Source organism: Coenobita brevimanus, chromosome 39 (assembly GCF_032717465.1).
Source record: "Coenobita brevimanus isolate Jiangsu-jjx chromosome 39, ASM3271746v2, whole genome shotgun sequence".
Classification (NCBI taxonomy): domain Eukaryota; kingdom Metazoa; phylum Arthropoda; class Malacostraca; order Decapoda; family Coenobitidae; genus Coenobita; species Coenobita brevimanus.
Window position 1 is genome coordinate 30,728,265 of NC_136992.1, and position 18,557 is coordinate 30,746,821.

The 18,557-nt window shown below is 40.8% G+C and overlaps 2 protein-coding genes across 2 annotated transcripts; one reads left to right on the top strand and one right to left on the bottom strand.

The window, feature by feature from the left end:
• Positions 1-1,083: 1,083 nt before the first annotated feature.
• Polr2F (RNA polymerase II subunit RpII18) lies at positions 1,084-9,468 on the bottom strand. Its single transcript, XM_080270074.1, has 4 exons — positions 9,406-9,468; positions 7,985-8,048; positions 6,849-6,937; positions 1,084-2,044 (listed from the first exon to the last, which is right to left on the bottom strand). The coding sequence occupies exons 1-4, from the start codon at positions 9,432-9,434 to the stop codon at positions 1,834-1,836; spliced, it is 393 nt and encodes a 130-aa protein (XP_080126200.1). The 5' UTR covers positions 9,435-9,468; the 3' UTR covers positions 1,084-1,833.
• A 593-nt stretch (positions 9,469-10,061) lies between these two features.
• On the top strand, positions 10,062-18,152 carry LOC145396781 (armadillo repeat-containing protein 6). The gene is made up of 9 exons (XM_080270075.1): positions 10,062-10,144; positions 10,887-11,008; positions 11,347-11,598; positions 11,871-12,026; positions 13,189-13,447; positions 14,079-14,224; positions 15,401-15,520; positions 16,741-16,890; positions 17,937-18,152. Exons 2-9 carry the CDS (start codon positions 10,892-10,894, stop codon positions 18,150-18,152), a joined length of 1,416 nt encoding a protein of 471 aa, XP_080126201.1. The 5' UTR covers positions 10,062-10,144; positions 10,887-10,891.
• The last annotated feature ends 405 nt before the right edge of the window (positions 18,153-18,557 follow it).

An 18,557-nucleotide genomic window follows, 5' to 3' on the forward strand; every position in this document is an offset into this window, starting at 1 on the left:
CATCTTTTTTCCTGACTGGGTTAGGTATGTGTATGAACTCCAGTAGCCATGGCTGACCCATGCAGTGACCCACTTTCTCCTTGCCATGAAGCAGCTGTATTTCTGCACAATAGCACTGACATCTCACACTGCCCTGTGTTGTGTGTGGTGTGGAAACATGGCTCATGGTGAAAACAGCGGGTGTCATGTCCAAGTCCCTTGTCCTTTGTAACAAAGAAGGAAATGCTATGGTGCTTGGATAATGGTGGGTATGTGTACACCACTGCTAAATACTCTGTGAACAACGCCAGTGATTTTTAAGGGTACTAGTTTAGCAACAAGCACCAGCAGCAAGCAGCTGGGAGTTAGCTTCAATCTCAACTTCTTGGACTTGGATCCTTCCCTCATGTTCAACAAGCCAGCCACAGTCATATTTAAGGTGAGTTTTTCCCAATTATTCATGCTTTTAGATTCTTCAATGTCAGTCTTCTGTTTGTTTTACCCATGGACAGTTGCATATGTCCTTAGGAATCTTATCAGTACTCTAGCTGGGGTCACAGAGGGGTCTTCAGTAGGCAACTGGGGGTTAAATTAACAGAACAGATTTTTATAACCGAAAACCATATCCTTTCATACATGGGACCTACTTTTATGGTACCCCTGGGTTAACAACCACCTAAAGGGAAGGGGGGAGAGAGGGGGATGGCACTGTACAAGACTATATCTGACCTATCTAACCACTCCCAATGGGAAAGTCTCTCCAAAGCTAAATAAAATTGTCTGGAAGTAGTAATAAAATATAAAATATATGTATAGGGAAAGGTGAGTGGCCAGATGGAGAGGATGGAGAATGAGAGAGTATGTGAGTGAGGAGGAGGAAGAGACCAAGGAGGAGATAGAGGGATGGAATAAAGAAATATACTGTACATGAGAGAGGAATGTGTAAACTGGAGGGAGGGCAACCAAATGGCAGACGACAGGGTGACGTGGAGGCAATTTGTGACCAACCCTTACAGAATTAAAGCATCTAGCAATAGACAGATGCAGTGCATAGATAAATAGACTATATTCAGAACTATGGATGAACTAAGTACACCACCAGGATGTAAAAATTGATGATTTTTATTTGACATCACTGGAGTACAATGAATGGTGCCTCATGATACTACAATATACTAGGTCACAAGACACACTATCATATACAGAATAATAGAACATTCCTACATGAAAAGCACAATAATCCCTCAGTAAGCTGTTGTCGTCTTAATTTTTGTGCTTGGTTCTTACCACTTGTTCACTAAGTTATATTTATTAACAGTAAAATTTGTACAGAAATGAACTACAAACTTTGTACTTTATTCTGGCTAACCAGATTATTTTATTTAGGTCTCAGGGATAAGGGACCAAATAGGGAGGCTGCCAGAGATCAAGCAGCATGGAAAGCCACCATTAGGTGACCAAGGCCAATTCATGCATGCTGGAGCCTAATAAAAAATATATATATATATATATATATGCCACCCCGTTTGGGATACATGGCATCTGGCAATGAATGTATGAAATATATATATATATATTTTATTCATTCATTGCCAGACGCCATGTATCCCAAACGGGATGGCCAAGGGGTTAGAGTTAATTGTTTTTACAGGGAGGGGCACTAAATATATATATATTTATTTATTTCCAGCTACTGCTTGAGTGTATCCTTATTTTTATTTTTGCTAATGATAACATGTTTAATATGCACTGAGGAGTTACTGCACAATGATACTATGGTGGTATATGAAGTGAAATGAAAGAATTGTAAATAATATCAATGCTAAATTTCAACATCAGAAGGGTCTGTCCACCTTAGAAGTCGCTGATAATAAGCTCATCGATGCCCCAGTCCTCAAATGATCCGTCTGGGAGGTAGCGTCGGATGATGATCGGGATTTTGCGTTCCCTGAGTTCTTTGGCAGCGATCTGTAGCGGGTCTGACTCTGCATCAATCTCCACCATGACGGGCGCACACATGGCTATCTGCAACGCCCGCGTTCCTAACACCCGCGCCCTCTCATATCTGAAAAGGAGGCATGGGTTAGTTGTGGGGAAAAAATCACTCTGGCTATCTATCTATAGGTAAGTGTAATGATGTATTAATTTTTTAAGTTGATTCTCTCTCTTTTGGTATATGCCTAGAGCCAGTGCCCAGTGTTCCTTGGGTGTGTATAGTACTGAGTGACCAATCTGTGCTTCAAAAGTTCACACGATGTATTTTTCATGTGAAGTATTGCTGTACAAAGTCACCTGAGATGTGGTGTGTAATGGAACCCATTTGGTGTGTGAAATACTATACAGTACAGGTACTTTGAGGGGAAAAAAAAGAAAAAAAAGAAGTGGGGGGGGGGATACCAGAGCTTCATTCTTTTTTCCAGTCACAAAGAAGTGTTATGGACATAATGCAGAGCCATACCACTGTCTTTTCCTACCACTGACCTCTAACAATAGATAACCAGTGCAGTATGAAGCTAGTCACAAAGAAGTGCTAATCCGTGGAGTCTGAGCTTTGACTTACTTTTGTTAGTGAACAATAAATTAACCCTAGAATATTATACTAGTCACAAAGAGATGCTATGGAAAGACTGCAGTCTTATCAACTTTCTCTTCCACTGAGCTATGTGAACTAAGCTGAAAAAGGACAAAATTCTGGGCCAAATTAAGATGAAACAACTACAGTACCCTGCCTGCCTGGAACTATATGAAGTAATGGTGCACATATATCATCATCATCATCATCATCATCATCACCATCATCAATGCTGGAGAGGGATCTCTTCGTATGGTGGCACTAATAAAACCATCTGGCTCAACTGCTGGTTATATAAACATCCCTCAACTACCTCCTTATCATTCTACATGAGGATGATGGACTGCAGATGGGCGATTTAAGCCTAGGGTTGTCCACCACCATCACCACTGCCACCACCACCACCACCACCACCACCACCTACTCCTAAGATGGGGCTGGGATTAACATATATATATATATATATATATATATATATATATATATATATATATATATACACTAAGAAGCATGTCTAATATAGTTTATATTGAAAATAAAATGGTCACAACAATCTTGTCTTTATTTGTCCCCCTACTGTATAGTCAGACACTTTCATCCTTAACCTGGCATAAAATTGCTCTCTCTCCATATTCAGTGCTGATTATCAATGGAATATGATTCTTGTCACAAAAAAAGTTATGCAAAGGATGTGCAGCCTATACTTCTTTTATTCCAACCAGGCCTAAAACTCCCATCTCCACCATGAACGCTGAGTTGCAACATGAGATTAACACAAGAAATATGATGCTAGTCACAAAGAAGTGTTACAGAAAGGATGCAGAGCTGCAGCATTGTCTCTTCCTGCCACTGACCTATGTGAAATCAGCTGCAAAATGAAATCTGGACCAAGTTATACTAGTAAAACAGAAGTGTTATGGAAAAATGTTGAGCCATAGCACTGTTTTTCTGGCAATGAGCTATATGACTTAAGCTAAAAAAGGATGAAAATCTGGGCCAAGTTATGGAGAAAGAACTAGAATGGTTCATTCCAGTGTGCTGAAGTAAGGGTTCACTGCTGGTTGTTTCTGAGCTTTGAGCTGGATGAAAATGGTAATTTCAGCCTGCAGTCCACCAGGTTCATATTTAAGATGAATCTGGGGTCACAACAAAGACAATAACATCAATGGGGTTTACTGTGTTTCAACTCTGTTTCAACTAGTGGGTCAGTCCTGATATAAATGGTTCACTGATTCAAGGGATTTTCATGGTTTTGGGTTGTCTCACAGAGTGGTTTGGTGATCAGTCTAGTGCTGGAAGTGGTGATGGAAGGACAGTGAAGCACCCAGATGTTGCTGCTGTGGCTCCAGGCTCATATGGAATGTGAAACTGGTAGAGTGCAGGCTTAAACTGCCTCTCTCATGCAGTCCACCATCCTCCTTAACAGGAGATAGGGAAGCTAATGAGAGAGGTTTGTATATCCAGGCAGCTGAGCAGCCTGGACATAGTGCAACAATATGGTGTTCCTCTCCACCAACATGATATCCAGAAAAGAACAAACTGAGGGTGATTAATACGGAAAAGAACAAGACAGACTGTGATAAGTAACTTGTAAGGAAAGGAGTAAGTAGGCAATTCTAGTGTTCATATCAAGAACAGAATAAATCACTAACATGACCTTCAAACATATGGACAGAGGAGACACATATGGTTTGTTCTAGCTGCCTCATTCCACAAAGATGGTTAGTATATTAGGATTTCAGTCTACAATGAAGGTTAGTAAATTTGGATAATGTATAACTATAGTTTTATTCTAATCTTGCCAAGATTTTCATCCTTTAACTGTAATCCTTAAGGAGACAAAGGACCACTGTACTTTGGATTTTTATTTGTGTATATATACCATAGCTCTTCATGGGATCCTCTGAATATTTTCTAAATGCTGTTTTCAAGTTTCAGTGTTTTTTTTATTTCTTAATAAGGGTGAAAAGCATTTAAAAACAGATTTTGGGTACACCTTAGGGAGACATAGGACTGTTTTGTTCTGCAGTTTTCTTGTTTTTTCTTTACCTTAGCTCTTCTTGGTATTTTTGGAGAATTTTCTTAATGCTGTTTTCAAGTTTTCATGTTTTTTTATTTCTTTACAATGCGATGAAAAGCATTTTTAAAATAGTGTTTGTTTACAATCTCTAAGGTACCAAAGACAGACAGATGCCATCTTAGAAAACCATTTCTGAGGACAATTCCCCTTATCAGGGCCTATTTATCCAAGCTTAACCTCTATTTTTGTAACTTACTCAACCTTATTTATTCTAACCTAACCTATTTTATGCTAACATAATCAAATTAATGCAAACCTAACCAAACTTATCCTAACCTATCATATATGTAATTATATTTTCTTTGTTTACTGATGGATCCTCTTCAAACTTGAAAATACACATGTATACTTTTACAGTCACTTAACCAGTTAAGAGGTAAGTAAAAAAATAAATAAATAATAATAATAATAAGAAAAATAATGGAGATGGTTCCATCTCCTTCAGGATTACCCCCTTATCTAACCTGACTAAACTTATCCTATTCCTTACGTAATCATATTTCCCTTGCTTACTGATGGCTCTAAAATACATTTCACTATGCCTTTGCAAATTTAGTCAAATCTTTTTTTTTTTTTCTTTTTTTTTTTTCTTTTTTTTTAAGAGGGTCTTATGTCTCCTTAAGGATTACCCCTCTGGCAATATTTCACAGCCCAATATAAAAAGACAATGCTATAGCTCTACATTCTTTCCATATCTCTTTGTCACTAGCAGTTATTCTGGTGTTAATCTTCTCTTGCAACTCAGCATTCATTAAGGACCACTTGCAATTTTTGGCCACTAAAGCGAGACAAGTACAAGAAAGACCCCATATGGTTTATTCCTTTTAACTGCTTCAATTTACAAAAATAAGTTTAGAAAATGTTGAAAATAACTAGCATGCTTGTTCCAACCTGACAAAGATCCTTAACCCTATTAATCTCAGTTGATGGCCATGTATGGTAAAATTAGACAGCTGATTTAACAAGTAGCCAAGGTAACTCATTCCTACCTCATAACTAAGGCCCAACAAAATTCATGCATTCACAATTTAGGCCGACGCAAGCAAGCGCAGCAGAGCCTTTATAAATGAAACAAATGAAACGTAAGTGTGGCCCAGATTTGTCAGGTGACAAAAACTCTAGCTATAACAAAGACCCCATATGGTTTATTTTCTAGTGGCTTCAGTCAGCAATGAAAAACAATACATTGGTAATTTTCTTGTTTCAGCCAATTATTGTCTTTCTGCTTAATCCTTCATTTACATCACTCACTTTTTTACTTCATTTCAGTCAGAAATTACCCATCTCTGAGATCCCCCCTACCTATGAGTAAATTACAAGCCATTTTAACCATTAATCCATCCTGACCCCAATTAACTTATCCCAGACCCCCAGCAATTCAGTCCTACCCAAAGCAAATGCCAACTTTACTTTAGTTATTGGGTTTACATTTCAGAAAACAAGAACCAGACTGGAAGTGTTAATCTATTGTTACAGCTCAGTAGCAGAATCCTTCATAACAAGTACCATATTCTAGTGCTATTCTATTGTCACAACTGAACATTTGAGATAGAGCTTTCAGTTTTAGGCTAAATTAAGGTGAAAAAGAGTATATTAAGCCATACGTGAGTGAACAAAGACTTACAAATTCATGTTTTGCTTGTTGTGGCCCAGGATTATCTGGATGTGGACCCAGTGAACTACAGGGCACCAGCCCAGTAGTCTTTTGCTGTAGTTATGTTGAAGAATTGCCTGTGTTGTGCTTGATGTCAGCGTTTGATGTGGTGTGGGAAGCTGCATTATAGTGTGGACACAGTCGATTATTTGGGAGTTGTATTTTGAGTTGTGATATTGCAGTGCACGTGGTGGGTTCTGTGGTATGGAGGGATGCATGGTAGTGTGAGCATTGTGGAATGTTTATATACTGTTGTGATAGTATGGTGAATATGGTACCAGTAAGTGTTTAGTTGTGTGGGGCTGCATTACAGTGTGGGCACTGTGGATTGTGCTGTACTTTGTGTTGGTATTATAGGTGGGAAGGTTGGTGACCACATAGCAGTCTGGCTAGGTATACTCATGTTTCTCTACGTGGGGTAGTTTTTGACATGAATGTCTGGTGGTAGTCTGGGAAGGATGCTATTTGGCTTGAGGTGTCACGTGGTTGTGGTGGCTGGCTGTCGCTGGGTTTACTGTACTTGACTTATGCAAGAAGAAATATAATATGAATCACGAACTCACTTTGTCATATACGGTGTGGTGATGCGCTTCTGTGTTGGTACTGCCTGACCCTCGCCACTTGCCAGTAACTCCACCTGGTGTTCATCATCCTGGAACACAGGAGAATTTAAGGATCATACATAAGATCTTGAGGCATAAAGCAGAACAACATCTTTATCATAGTCCATTTTTCCCCTGATGGTACTGAGTCTCCCCTACAACTTTAATACAATACATACTTTCAAACTCAAAATCTATCCATCTATCTATTGCCAGATGCCATAATCCCATAAGGGGTGGCCATTTGACTTTGAGTTATTTGTTTTACAGGGAGGGGCACTAACCCTTCACCAACCCACTTGTTGACAAGTAGGGAGCACGTATGGTTTGGTTATATGGTTACCACCCAGCGTTGTAAATGGTTTCTTGGCTTACAGGAAACCACTGGCTTGTCACTCAATGTAAAGCCACCTGTAAAGGAAAGAAAAGCAATAGGAAGTGACAGGAAAGGTGGGAGAAATAGGTGCTTCGTTCTGATGGTTTTATGGAAAATGGAATATTTTGGAATGCAGAATCCTAGTGGTAACTAAGAGTAAAATCATGTATAAAAAAAAAAAAAAACTCTCCAATACGATGAGTAATTACTGCCAAGTATCTTGTTATAGTATTACAGTATATCATCTGCTATTATTCTTGTCCACAAACAGAGTTCAGCTTCAAATATACAATGACTCTGTGAAGACAGGTGATAGCAACACACCCCTATTACATGAGAAAATATTTCAGAGTGATGGTTTTTGGAAATAAGATGTTTGGATTTGGGACACTGTACTGTACTAAACTACGATTGCTTGTCAGTTAATGAGTCTTAGTCATCTCACAATGACAGGCCTTGGTTACTGATATGGTTTACCCTCCAATTTTGTCTAAATTGTTGTAAATGGAAGCTTTGGGTTTGCAAGGGGGGTGCCCAGTACCAATTAGGATAAATCCCATAAGTTCTATGCTTCTGTTATCACACATTACGTGCAGTAACAATTATGTGTAATAACCAAGGGATCACTGTAATAAATAATAATAATAATAATAATAATAATAATAATAATAATAATAATACAGTAATACTCATAATGAAGGGTTATTGGGACACAACTCACCTCACCCTCCTGAAGGTCATCTAGGTTTTCATCCTCGACCTCCTCCTCAAAGTCATCAGCAACACTGAAAACAAAGAATTACTTACAGCAAAGTTAAAAATATAACCAGTCTTTGAGATGCAATGTAACATTTTTTTTTTTTTTTTTTTGTTCAACTTGGAAAGAAAAATGATGCTGGCTTCACACTTGTCTGATTGTGTGTGTGTGTGTGTGTGTGTGTGTGTGTGTGTGTGTGTGTGCGGTGATTATGAATTTAAGCTGACACAGTCGCTGTCTGACTTTTTATCAACATACAATCACATCTTCACTTACACAATCATTATGATCACCTGTGATGCCTCACTGGTCAATGTATGATCACTGTTTTCACTTATACAGTATGACTGAAGACACACAAGCTTAGTCATTTGTTACAAGGTGACCACTGAACTCGGTCATTATTGAATGTGTTTGTCAGTGATGGAACACTAGTGTTGTGCTGAGAGTTCAAGCAGCAAGTGAAGTAACTACGGTACCAGCTTAGGTGTGTCGTATACCCGTACTAATTTTTTGACTTGCTTCTGATGGTAAGCAACAAATGAAGTGCAGTGAAGTAAAATAACTGCCAACTTGGGTGAGCTGGAAACTTGTTTTTAGACTCCTTGACTAAAAACGTATAGTTACCCACTGAACCCACATTGTAACTGACTGCCTATATACAGTAAAGTAAATCATTATGCGATGGATATTTTTTCAAATACATCATCGTAAAACAAGGGTATGCTGTACAGTACAGGAAGAGCTTATAGTACTGAACATAAATGCCAACACAAAATTCTTCTATTCCTATGCCAAGAAAGGACTGACCAGTTTAATATCCACTGGTCCAATACAAAAGGTTATATGACAAACAGGAAGGAGCAGTATAGGTACTGAAAGCCGATTCTACATAATGGATAGAAGTCTGGACTAGGGAGAAATCGTCGATGATAAACTAGCCACCACCAAGAAACATGCCGTGACACTGGGCTGGAGTCACAGCCTCAGTATAGAGCCTCTTCCAGCAGCACGGCAGTAAGACACCGTAATGTTGACATGAAAATTCACGTGAATGCCACATGATCGCACGCACTTCCACACGACTATAATTCCATAGCACCTCTGGCAGTTATTCTCCAGTTATTTGCCCACCTGATAAACTGTTAATACACAGTGTATAAACGTACTAATAAAACTGCCATAAATGTACTATACTACTAACTACATAATGTGGCGTCATCGTTCACCGCCGATACCATACCACCGCAGGATGGTAGTGGAGACTTAACAGCGTCATTAATGGTACAGAGATGAATATAAAAAACAGTGTGCTCAGCAGTTGTTCTTCTCAATATTAAGCATGCATTTATAACAAACTAAACGTGATAATAGGTTATATTTACTCGTCTCCATCGAATTCTTCGTCAGCCATCCTCCTCTCGTTGCCTCACGTTTCTATTTTCAATACGCTTCGGGACAGCCTCACTTACAGGATAATTTATTTGATACTATCTCTAGCTTTTAATATACATATTTAATGAATTAATAAACATGTGGCACTATTACTTAGAATTATTACACATTTAGGCATATTATGTTAGCAAATTAAGGAAATATATTGTTTAACGCAATTCAAGAATAACAAAAGTGCAAACTTTGGCTACGACCTTTATCTCATTAAATTTCCTATTTCAGACAAAACAGGTAAAAATCTTTATTTATAACTATTCGACATATAAGCCATAATGGTTGTATTGGCAAACATCAAAGACGATCGCAAATATTTTGTGGTTTGTTAACAAAACGATAAACAAAAAAATCTAAACAGCTGAGCTACCTCCTTTGTATTATCTTGTATTTCTGGATTTCATTTTAAATATAGTAAGTGACGTTCTTTGTGCAGAACTAATCATTGTGACATATTTTTATAAAAGAAATACCAACAAAGTATGAAAATTTTAGTTAATTACATGTACAGTGGCCAAAATTGAAAACAAATTTACCTGAAGACGAGATATCGAGCTTGGCCAGACTAACTCAGTGTTTGGGTGTCAACAGAGTTTACGTTTGACTACTCGCACCTGTCACTTTCTTAAGGGAGAACTGCCCTTCCTCTTTCCGTAGAAGGTGTTTTTGTAGCAGGTGGGCAGCGTTGTATCGATCTTTTGGTCTGGCGAGCAGGATGAACAGAAATTAGGGCCAGGGAGGTGATGCGGGAGGTAAAATGAGGGATAGATGCGGGGGTGGATGACAAAGACCACTTTTTTTTTCTCCAACTTTTGTCAGCCATTATGGCAGTTGTGGTATAAGACCACACACAACACATCGGCTCCACTGTTTGTGCACCTAGTAATTTGAAGACTTCCATTCTACCATCTATAAGAGGTTAAACAATCTTCAGCTAACGTGGCCTAGAGGGTCGACTATTCTTCCGTACATTTCGCTCCTTATCTTAGGACTTCTGATGGTGGCGTCTCACTTTATAGAATCCGCTGTTTGTTCAGCCAGTAACTTCAGAACGCCCGATTTATCTTTGGATGGTTATTTCATAATCTTAAGCCAACTTGCAGTACTAATATCTAAGAAACAGTCTTACAGCTACGGTACCACACCACTGACCTCGGACATCCTAGCTGGTGTGCTTTCTGCCTTATGAAATATCAAATTTTACTGCATCCAATGTTTTATAGCTTCATCAGGAGCATAGACACACAGGGCTAGTGTAATAAGTTTTACTATTTAAGGTGAGTGTGCCAGAGTGGCCAGTTATCCTTCCCTGAGTGGCTTTATGCAAACAGTAAAACCTTACCACCCATTAGGAGATTAAGGCATTTGGTTGTAGATGAATAGATACTTAATACATCACTGTACTTCTCATCAACAGGCAGGATGGTGAACGTGATATCACAGGAGACGTTTGACAGTGTTGTGATGGAGAATGTCATTGAGTTTGACATGAGCCTTGAGGAGGCCATCACTGAGGCACAGAAGGAGTTTGATGCACAGGTACGACAGAAGGAATGCTTTTTTTGTCTCCTGTAAATGTGTGGAGTCAAGATTCTGGGGGGATGGAAGGGTAAGGGAATAGGAGTTTTGCCCATTAATTTAGGCAGACATTGGCTAGTTTCTATCAGTTTTTTTTTTTTTTTTTCTGACTCTGTGGGCACTAGAGATAGGGTGGGAAAATACATGTGGATGATGATTATAACTGTGATGTAAAGTCCAGAGTAAAAAATTGTCTTTAAAAGTTTCATGATGTGCTGTAAAGGTGATATTCCAGTTTCATTTAGCTTCTACAATTCCTTGTGTGCAAAAATGATGATGGTGGTGGTTATGCTTTACAGGGTGTGCACCTGGGTATGGTGGTGAAGGACGGGGCTTTAAGCAGTGATGGTCAAAGTATTGTGCATGGTGTAGTTGTGGCAGTGAAGGCACTGAAGGTGGCGGTATCTGGCGGTTCCCCTCCAACCCTAAAGGATGTTGAGGCACATTTGACTACTCTGGCTTCACACTGTAAATGCTCCCTGGCTCACCGCGTCTTGGCAAACAATAATGATGCCTACGATATCCTTATTCAGCTACTCAAACATGCCCAGGTAATTTCAGACTAGCTCAGTCTTTTTTTTTTTTTTTCTGTCTTTGCTGAAAAAAATTTAATGTTAAACTTGCTCAAGTGATGTAACCTTATGCAGGTAACATCAGATGCACTTGTGTAACACTGAGCTTGATTAGGTAACTTCAGACTCTAACATTGCTGTTCATAGATCCTATGAAAAGTTTGAGCACTGAATTGGTTTTCTTTTTGTACCATTACAGTGCTGCCCCTCCTCATGTGTGATAAGTGACTGATATAAAACCTTGTGTACAGAATGATGCTGCTTACCTGAGTGCAGTGGTGGGGGCTTTAGTGGCACTGACTGAGAGCAACCCAGATATTCTCACTGCTGAAGGCTCCCTCCTCCTGATGCAGCTGCTGGGGGAGTGGCGTGCCAGACATGACAGTGCTACTGTCCCTGAACTGCTGGTGAGTTGCCACTGGGGTTGGTGAGAGAGGCATGTAAATGGTACCAAAACACCAGGGCTGGAAAAGGAAGACAGGGCCTTTGTAATTAATAATATATTTATTAATTCATGGAGAGATTCAAGACTGACTAGAAGAGTTTATGTGAGTAAGGAGGAGGGGGAGACCTCAAATAAGATCGGGGGATGGAGAGGAGAGGTACATAGCCTAAGAGAGGGTGATGCAAGTTGGAAGGAGGATAGCCAAATGGCTGAGGACAGGGTGATGTGAAGGTGATTTGTTTATGGCCACCCCTTTTAGGATTAAGGTATATGGTGATAGATAGATGGGTAGATCTCACACACAATTCATATAATATATTGTCAAGTTTGACACAGTGTTTTTTTACGGCGAGGGGAAGAGAGATGTTGTCAGTATGAATGAATGGTTAGGGGCCCATGATGTCCCTTAGCACCAACGCCTCAAGATCTCTCCCAGCGGGCCTGGTTGCCACTTTATATTGATACTATCATTAATGGTGCTGGTGAGAGATGCCTTCATATGGTGGCACTGATATGATTGGGTGGTAGGTCTGCCTGGTTAAACAAATGTCCCAGTCCCCTCCTCTCCCCAGAAGAGTATGCTGGACTGCTTAAGGAGGACAGCTTCATTCTGAAGTCCACTGGGTTCACATATCTGATGAATCTTTGCTGCTGTTACTTCTGTATTCTTTGTTTTTGTTCTCATCAGATACAAGAAAAAATGGTAGCAGTATTTCACATAGTTATATTACTTGAGCACCAGCAGTATTTCTGTGGTGAGGTATACCAAATAAAGTCTGCAAAAAACAACCAGTATTTACACATCTACAGGTATGCCCTAACCACTAGACTACCATGATGTATTCCTTGTATAGGCACAGTATTATGAGGAAGCAGAGGAATGTTGTGGTGTTGAGGTATGTAGATTGGAGAATGAGAGACTGATTATGAGAGTGTAAATGGAGGATGAGGTAGAGGGATGATGTGTAAAGGTATATGAACCAGGGTTTGTTTGAGTTTAAGGGAGGGCAGCTTGATGGCAGAGGAGGCAGTATATTTGTGGCTACCACTTCTAGAATTAAAGTCATCTGGCTGTCGATAGATAGGCAAATAGGTTTAATACTATACTGTACTTTTGCTTACAGGCACAGTGGTGTACATGGTGTTGTGTGAAGCATGAGCAGAACCGACAGAATCTCGTTGGTTCTGGTGCTTTGGGGGCTCTAGTGGGCCTCCTGCAGGGACAGAAGACACAGGCGCTGGTTGTACGTGCAGCCTGTAGGGCACTCAAGGCATTTACACTGGACGACGATATAAGGCAGGAGTTTGGAAAGGCTCATGAACATGCACGGTTATTGGCGGAGGACCATCAGTTGATTTCTGTTTGTTTGGAGCTTATGATGGGTAGGTTATGCCTTTGTTGTCCTCTCCCTCTCCTCCTTCTCCTTCTTCTTCTCCTCCTTCTCCTTCTCCTTCTTCTTCTTCTTCTCCTTCTCCTTTCCTCTCCTCTCCTCTCCTCTCCTCTCCTCTCCTCTCCTCTCCTCTCCCTTCCTCTCCTCTCCTTTCCTCTTCTCTCCTCTTTCAGGCAGGAGTTCAGCAGGGCACATGAACATTTATACCAGTAATTTTTAGCTTGGAACTTAAGGTTAGGTTGTGCACTCACTATGCTCTTTCTTTACTCTAACTTGGCCTTCAGTTGTAGTATTTCCATTTTGAATGCCAAATTGTAAGAACAGATTAATGCCAGAATATGATGTTAGTCACAAAGAAATGTTGTAGAAAGAATGTAGAAATATAGCATTATCTTTGTCTGCCAGTGAGCTGTGTACGGTACAGTAAGATGTAAATGGACAAAAATCTGGGCCAGGTTAGAGTATACTTAGATCACTTTTTCTGCTCTTAATCATAATTTGCATAAGTAACATACTGGAGAATATTGAGTTATGCAGGCTGAATCATTAGAAAGAGGGGTGACAATATCTCCACTGCTACTTTTAATATAGCTAACTCCTTTAGCATCAGCTTTCTTTTTCAGACTTTTCTGGTGACAGTGAGACAACAAGTGAGCTCTTGGGTACAGTACGCAAGCTGTGTGTAAGAGCCGAGTACTGTCAGGAAGCTGTTGATAAGGGAGGACTCACAGTAATCAATGACATCCTTGTTTCATTCCCCAACCATGCTGTGAGTACTGGTACAGTGATACAAAAATTGCAGTTTGGTTGGGTAAGTTCTCCCTGGGAGATGGGACTGCTGAAGAATGTATTTGGAATACAGAGAGTGGATAGGATAAGAAATAATGTGATTCGTGAAAGATGTGGAGTGAGGAAGTCTGTGGACACCAGAATCGAGGAGAGTGTACCATACTGAGATTCTATGGTCATGTGGAGAGAATGGATAACAATAAAGTGGTGAAAAAGGTATATCTGAGCGAATTTGAAGGAGGGAAGAGGCAAGGTAGACCAAGGAGAAGGTGGAAAGATATGGTGAATGAATGTGTGAGGAAGAGAGGTTTGGAAGTCAGTGAGGCTAGGGAACTGACAGATTGAGCTGGCTGGATGAGTAGTGTGAGAAGTGCATTATCAGGGATTTGGCACCCCTTTTTAACGTGACAGCGTCTGGATTGAATCTATTGGATACGTTTATGTAAAGCTACAGAAAGTGGTGAATGTTTCTGGCATATCCAATAGAGCCAGGATTCTGGTGGCTTGAATGATGAGTGAATGGATGTGTGTCCCATTGGATTGGGCAAATTTGGGCTGTGTGGACATTGCTGCTCCTCACCCTGCCCTAGAGTGGGAAAGGAGGTCCGGATGATGATGATGATGATGATGATGATGATGATGATCATCATCATCATCATCATCATCTTCATCTCCCATGCTTTTGTCAGTGCCTCACTTATGATCTACTTTAACATTTGAAAAATATGTGTACCATATTTTGCAGCTTGTACGATTATTTAGTTGAGATGCAAGCATGTCACCGTAATGATGATACTGCTGCTGGAAAGGGATGCCTTCATGTGGTGACACATATAATTGACTCCTGTCACTGTCCAGCTATACAGACTTCCTCCAGCTCCTTCCCCATCCCCCAAAAGAAGGATATTGGACTGCTTGAGAATAGCATCTTCATCTTTCATTCCACTAGGTTTCATGTTCAGACAAGACTGGGGGACCACAACAGTAACAGTAATAATAACAGCCTGGCACTGTAAATGGGTAGAATCTGGCAAACAGTTTTATGTTAGCTTTAATAAGAAACACCTGTTTTTTACAGCATACATAGTAGCTAAAAAAAATATATTAGCATCTTATATATAATATTACTGGACTGATGGTATTATTCCTTGGACAGGGTCTCAACAAGCAAGCCATCTCGTTGCTGAAGGCGATATCGGGCAATGATAAAGTGAAGGAGCAAGCCATGAAGGCTGGTGTGGCTCCTTTATTGGTGGCGGCCATGACCAGGCATGAGGTGAGCAAGGCACGGAGGCAGCAGGATAGGCAGAGAGACTGAAGGGAGGTGGGGAAGGAGGCAGGCAAGCAGGCAGGATCATTCAGTGGGAGGGAGGTAGAGAGGAGGATAAGAAGGAATGAGAAAAAGACAGAGAGGATGGGAGAGGAGGAGGTGGGCAGGAGGCAGAAACACACAGGGAGGGAGGCAGAGATAAAGATGAGAGGAGGTAGGCAGGCTGGGAGCTAGGTAGGTTTACAGAAAGGTGGAAGGGAGGTAGGTAGGCATATAGTCCATTAGAAGGACCACGAGGGAGGAATGTAGAAAGGTGGGTAGGTAGGCAAAATTGTAGGGTGGCAGGAGGTTGCAGTAAGAGTGTGAGGAAGGTCATGGTAGGATTTATTGTTGCAAATGGCAGAGGTGGATTGAGATGTGGAGAGGATGGAAGAAGACAATGGGATGCAGAGGGTGAGAGTTTTTTTTGACCTAAGGGATAAGGGACTGAATAGAGAGGCTGCTAGAGATCAAGCAACAAAGCTGCCATTAGGTAGCCAAGGCAGACTACTCCACCTATTTGCCATTGTTCAGGGAAGAAATGTGCAAGTATGTGTTGATAGCAAGGATAAAATATATATCATACAGAAGGGATTAGTATATGAATACATAATAGTTTAGCATAGTATTGTGTTGCAGTGTGTGCATGTTGGTGAGGAAGGGTGTGCAACAATGATTATACCATCACTGTTTGAGTGTGTATGGTGTGTATGAGGAAGTGTGTGTGTGGATAAGGAAGAGTGCAAAAGGAATATATCACATCACTGTGTTTCATTATGTGTGGTGTATGTGAGAGGAAGGATGTAGTGATGTAGTATTATCTGTTTTGCCACTGAGCTACATGAAATGAGCTGCTTCTGGGCCAAGTTAAGGTGAATGAATTGTGCTAGGAGAGTACATAAGTGTAACATAGTACTTCATTTCAGAGTGTATGTGAGGAAGGATATGCAACAAGGATTATGGTGCTACTGGTATGTTTGTGTATGTCATGTTTGTGACAGTAAAGGAGAGTGCATAGAAGAGTGTATTGCATCACTGTGTTCCTGGGTGTGCGTGGTGTGTGTGAGGAAGGATGTGTATAACGAAGAGTGTGTAAGAGAGTGTATTACATCACTATTCATAGTGTATGTGGTTCATGCAAGGAAAAGAGTGGGTAACAGTGTAGCATAGTGTGTACTGTGTTTCAGAATGTGCGTGGTGTGTGTGAGGAAGGGTGCGGTGCTGTGTCGATGCTGGCCCTGCGCTGTCCCACACATGCGCGTCAACTACAGGAGGTGGGGGCTGGACGGGCAGTGCTACAGGCTATGAAGATACATCCAGATGTTAAGCAGATACAGGCAAGTGCCGTGAATATACACAGGGGGAGAAGGGTTCATTTGTACAGTCAAGATATTGTATAATCTAAGACAAAACTATCTAAGGTTTAGTGAACAGTTCCATCTATCTACTCCACTTTTCTCTTCAACCCTTTAATTTTAGTTATTGTACCACATAGTGTCTGAAGTGTAAAAACTTAAAATGTGAAGATTAATTTATATTGTACCAAATGCCTTAATCCTGTTGGAGATGACTACACACAAATCACCTCTGGGTTCTTTCTTTTGCCATTTGGCTGCCCTCCCTTATATATCTCTTCACTCCATCCCTCCATCTTGACCTTGGTCTCGCCCTTCTCCTGTACCCCTCCATTTGTCTCCCTCTCCTCCTGCACCTCTCCACCTCACTCACATACACTCTTCTAGTCAATCTCTTCTCCATTCTATCTACCTGGCCAAACCATCTTAGAGAATTGTTTGGAACACATGGTCTTACTGTACATAACTGTGAGTATGGTGCTAGTAATGGTGGCCACAAGAAATCTTGGCACACATGTCCGAGAGACCTATGCATCTTTGATATTGGAGGGTGTGGAGGGGGCTGTGGTGATGATGATGATGATGATGATGGGGAGGTCAACATCATCATCAAGTAATCCAGTGTTGCCCCATGAGGAGCGTAGGAGGCCAGGGCCAGGCAAGTTGGTCCTGACATTAAAGATGAGAGTGACCAGCCTCACTCATTTGTGAATGACATTACGTGAGCAGTAAACCCCAACCACCCCTTGGATATGAACCGACACAGACTCAATCCAGTTAGAGCACATTAATTACCCGCTAAACCACCAGGCGCCATAGTTTGGTTATATGGTTACCTCCCAGCACAGAAAATGGTTTCCTGGTGTACAGGAAACCATTTGGCTTGTCACTCGGTGTACAGTCAACCGTAGACAGAAGGAAGAGGAAAGAATGAAGGAAAGTAGACATAAGAGAAAGGAAGGAAGGAAAGATGGGGAGGTACTGTAGTAATAATAATGATGGTGGTAATATTCTCCCACTTCCAACAGAAACTGGGATGCATGGCCATAAGAAACCTTGCCACACGTGTTCCTGAAAACCACGCATCATTAATATCCGAAGGCGTGGAGGGGGCGGTTCGTGCGGCCCTACAGCAGCATGGTGATGCAGTGAAGGACGTGGCCAGGGCAGCGCTAAGGGACCTTGACCTGCCTGTGGAATTAGTTGAGCAGTGGCGCGGCACTGGCCATGAGATTGGTCGCTGAAAATCCTGCATGATACTTTTTGTCTCATTAGATCATTGTATTAGGTTGATGACTCTTGTCATGTATTCAGGGTTAATGAAGGCTGTGTCTAACCTCTCCAGCTTGAAAAGTCTTAGGGACCTCAACTTGCCTGTAGAATTGGTCGAGCAGTGACATGGCAACAGATTTAGAGTACTTAATGAATTTCCTATGTAAAAAGTCCTTGAGTTGGATTCTGAATGACTCTGGAGATTTTATAGCACCACCCCCTCAGCATTTTTGTTTTCCACATTATACCTTGGTGTCCTTGTGTTTGTTATCGATGTGAACTACTTACTGGTAGGTATTAAATTCATCCATCATCCAGTCCTACATTGCCTCATGAGGAGAATAGGAGCCCAGGGCTAGGAAACTTGGTCCTGACAT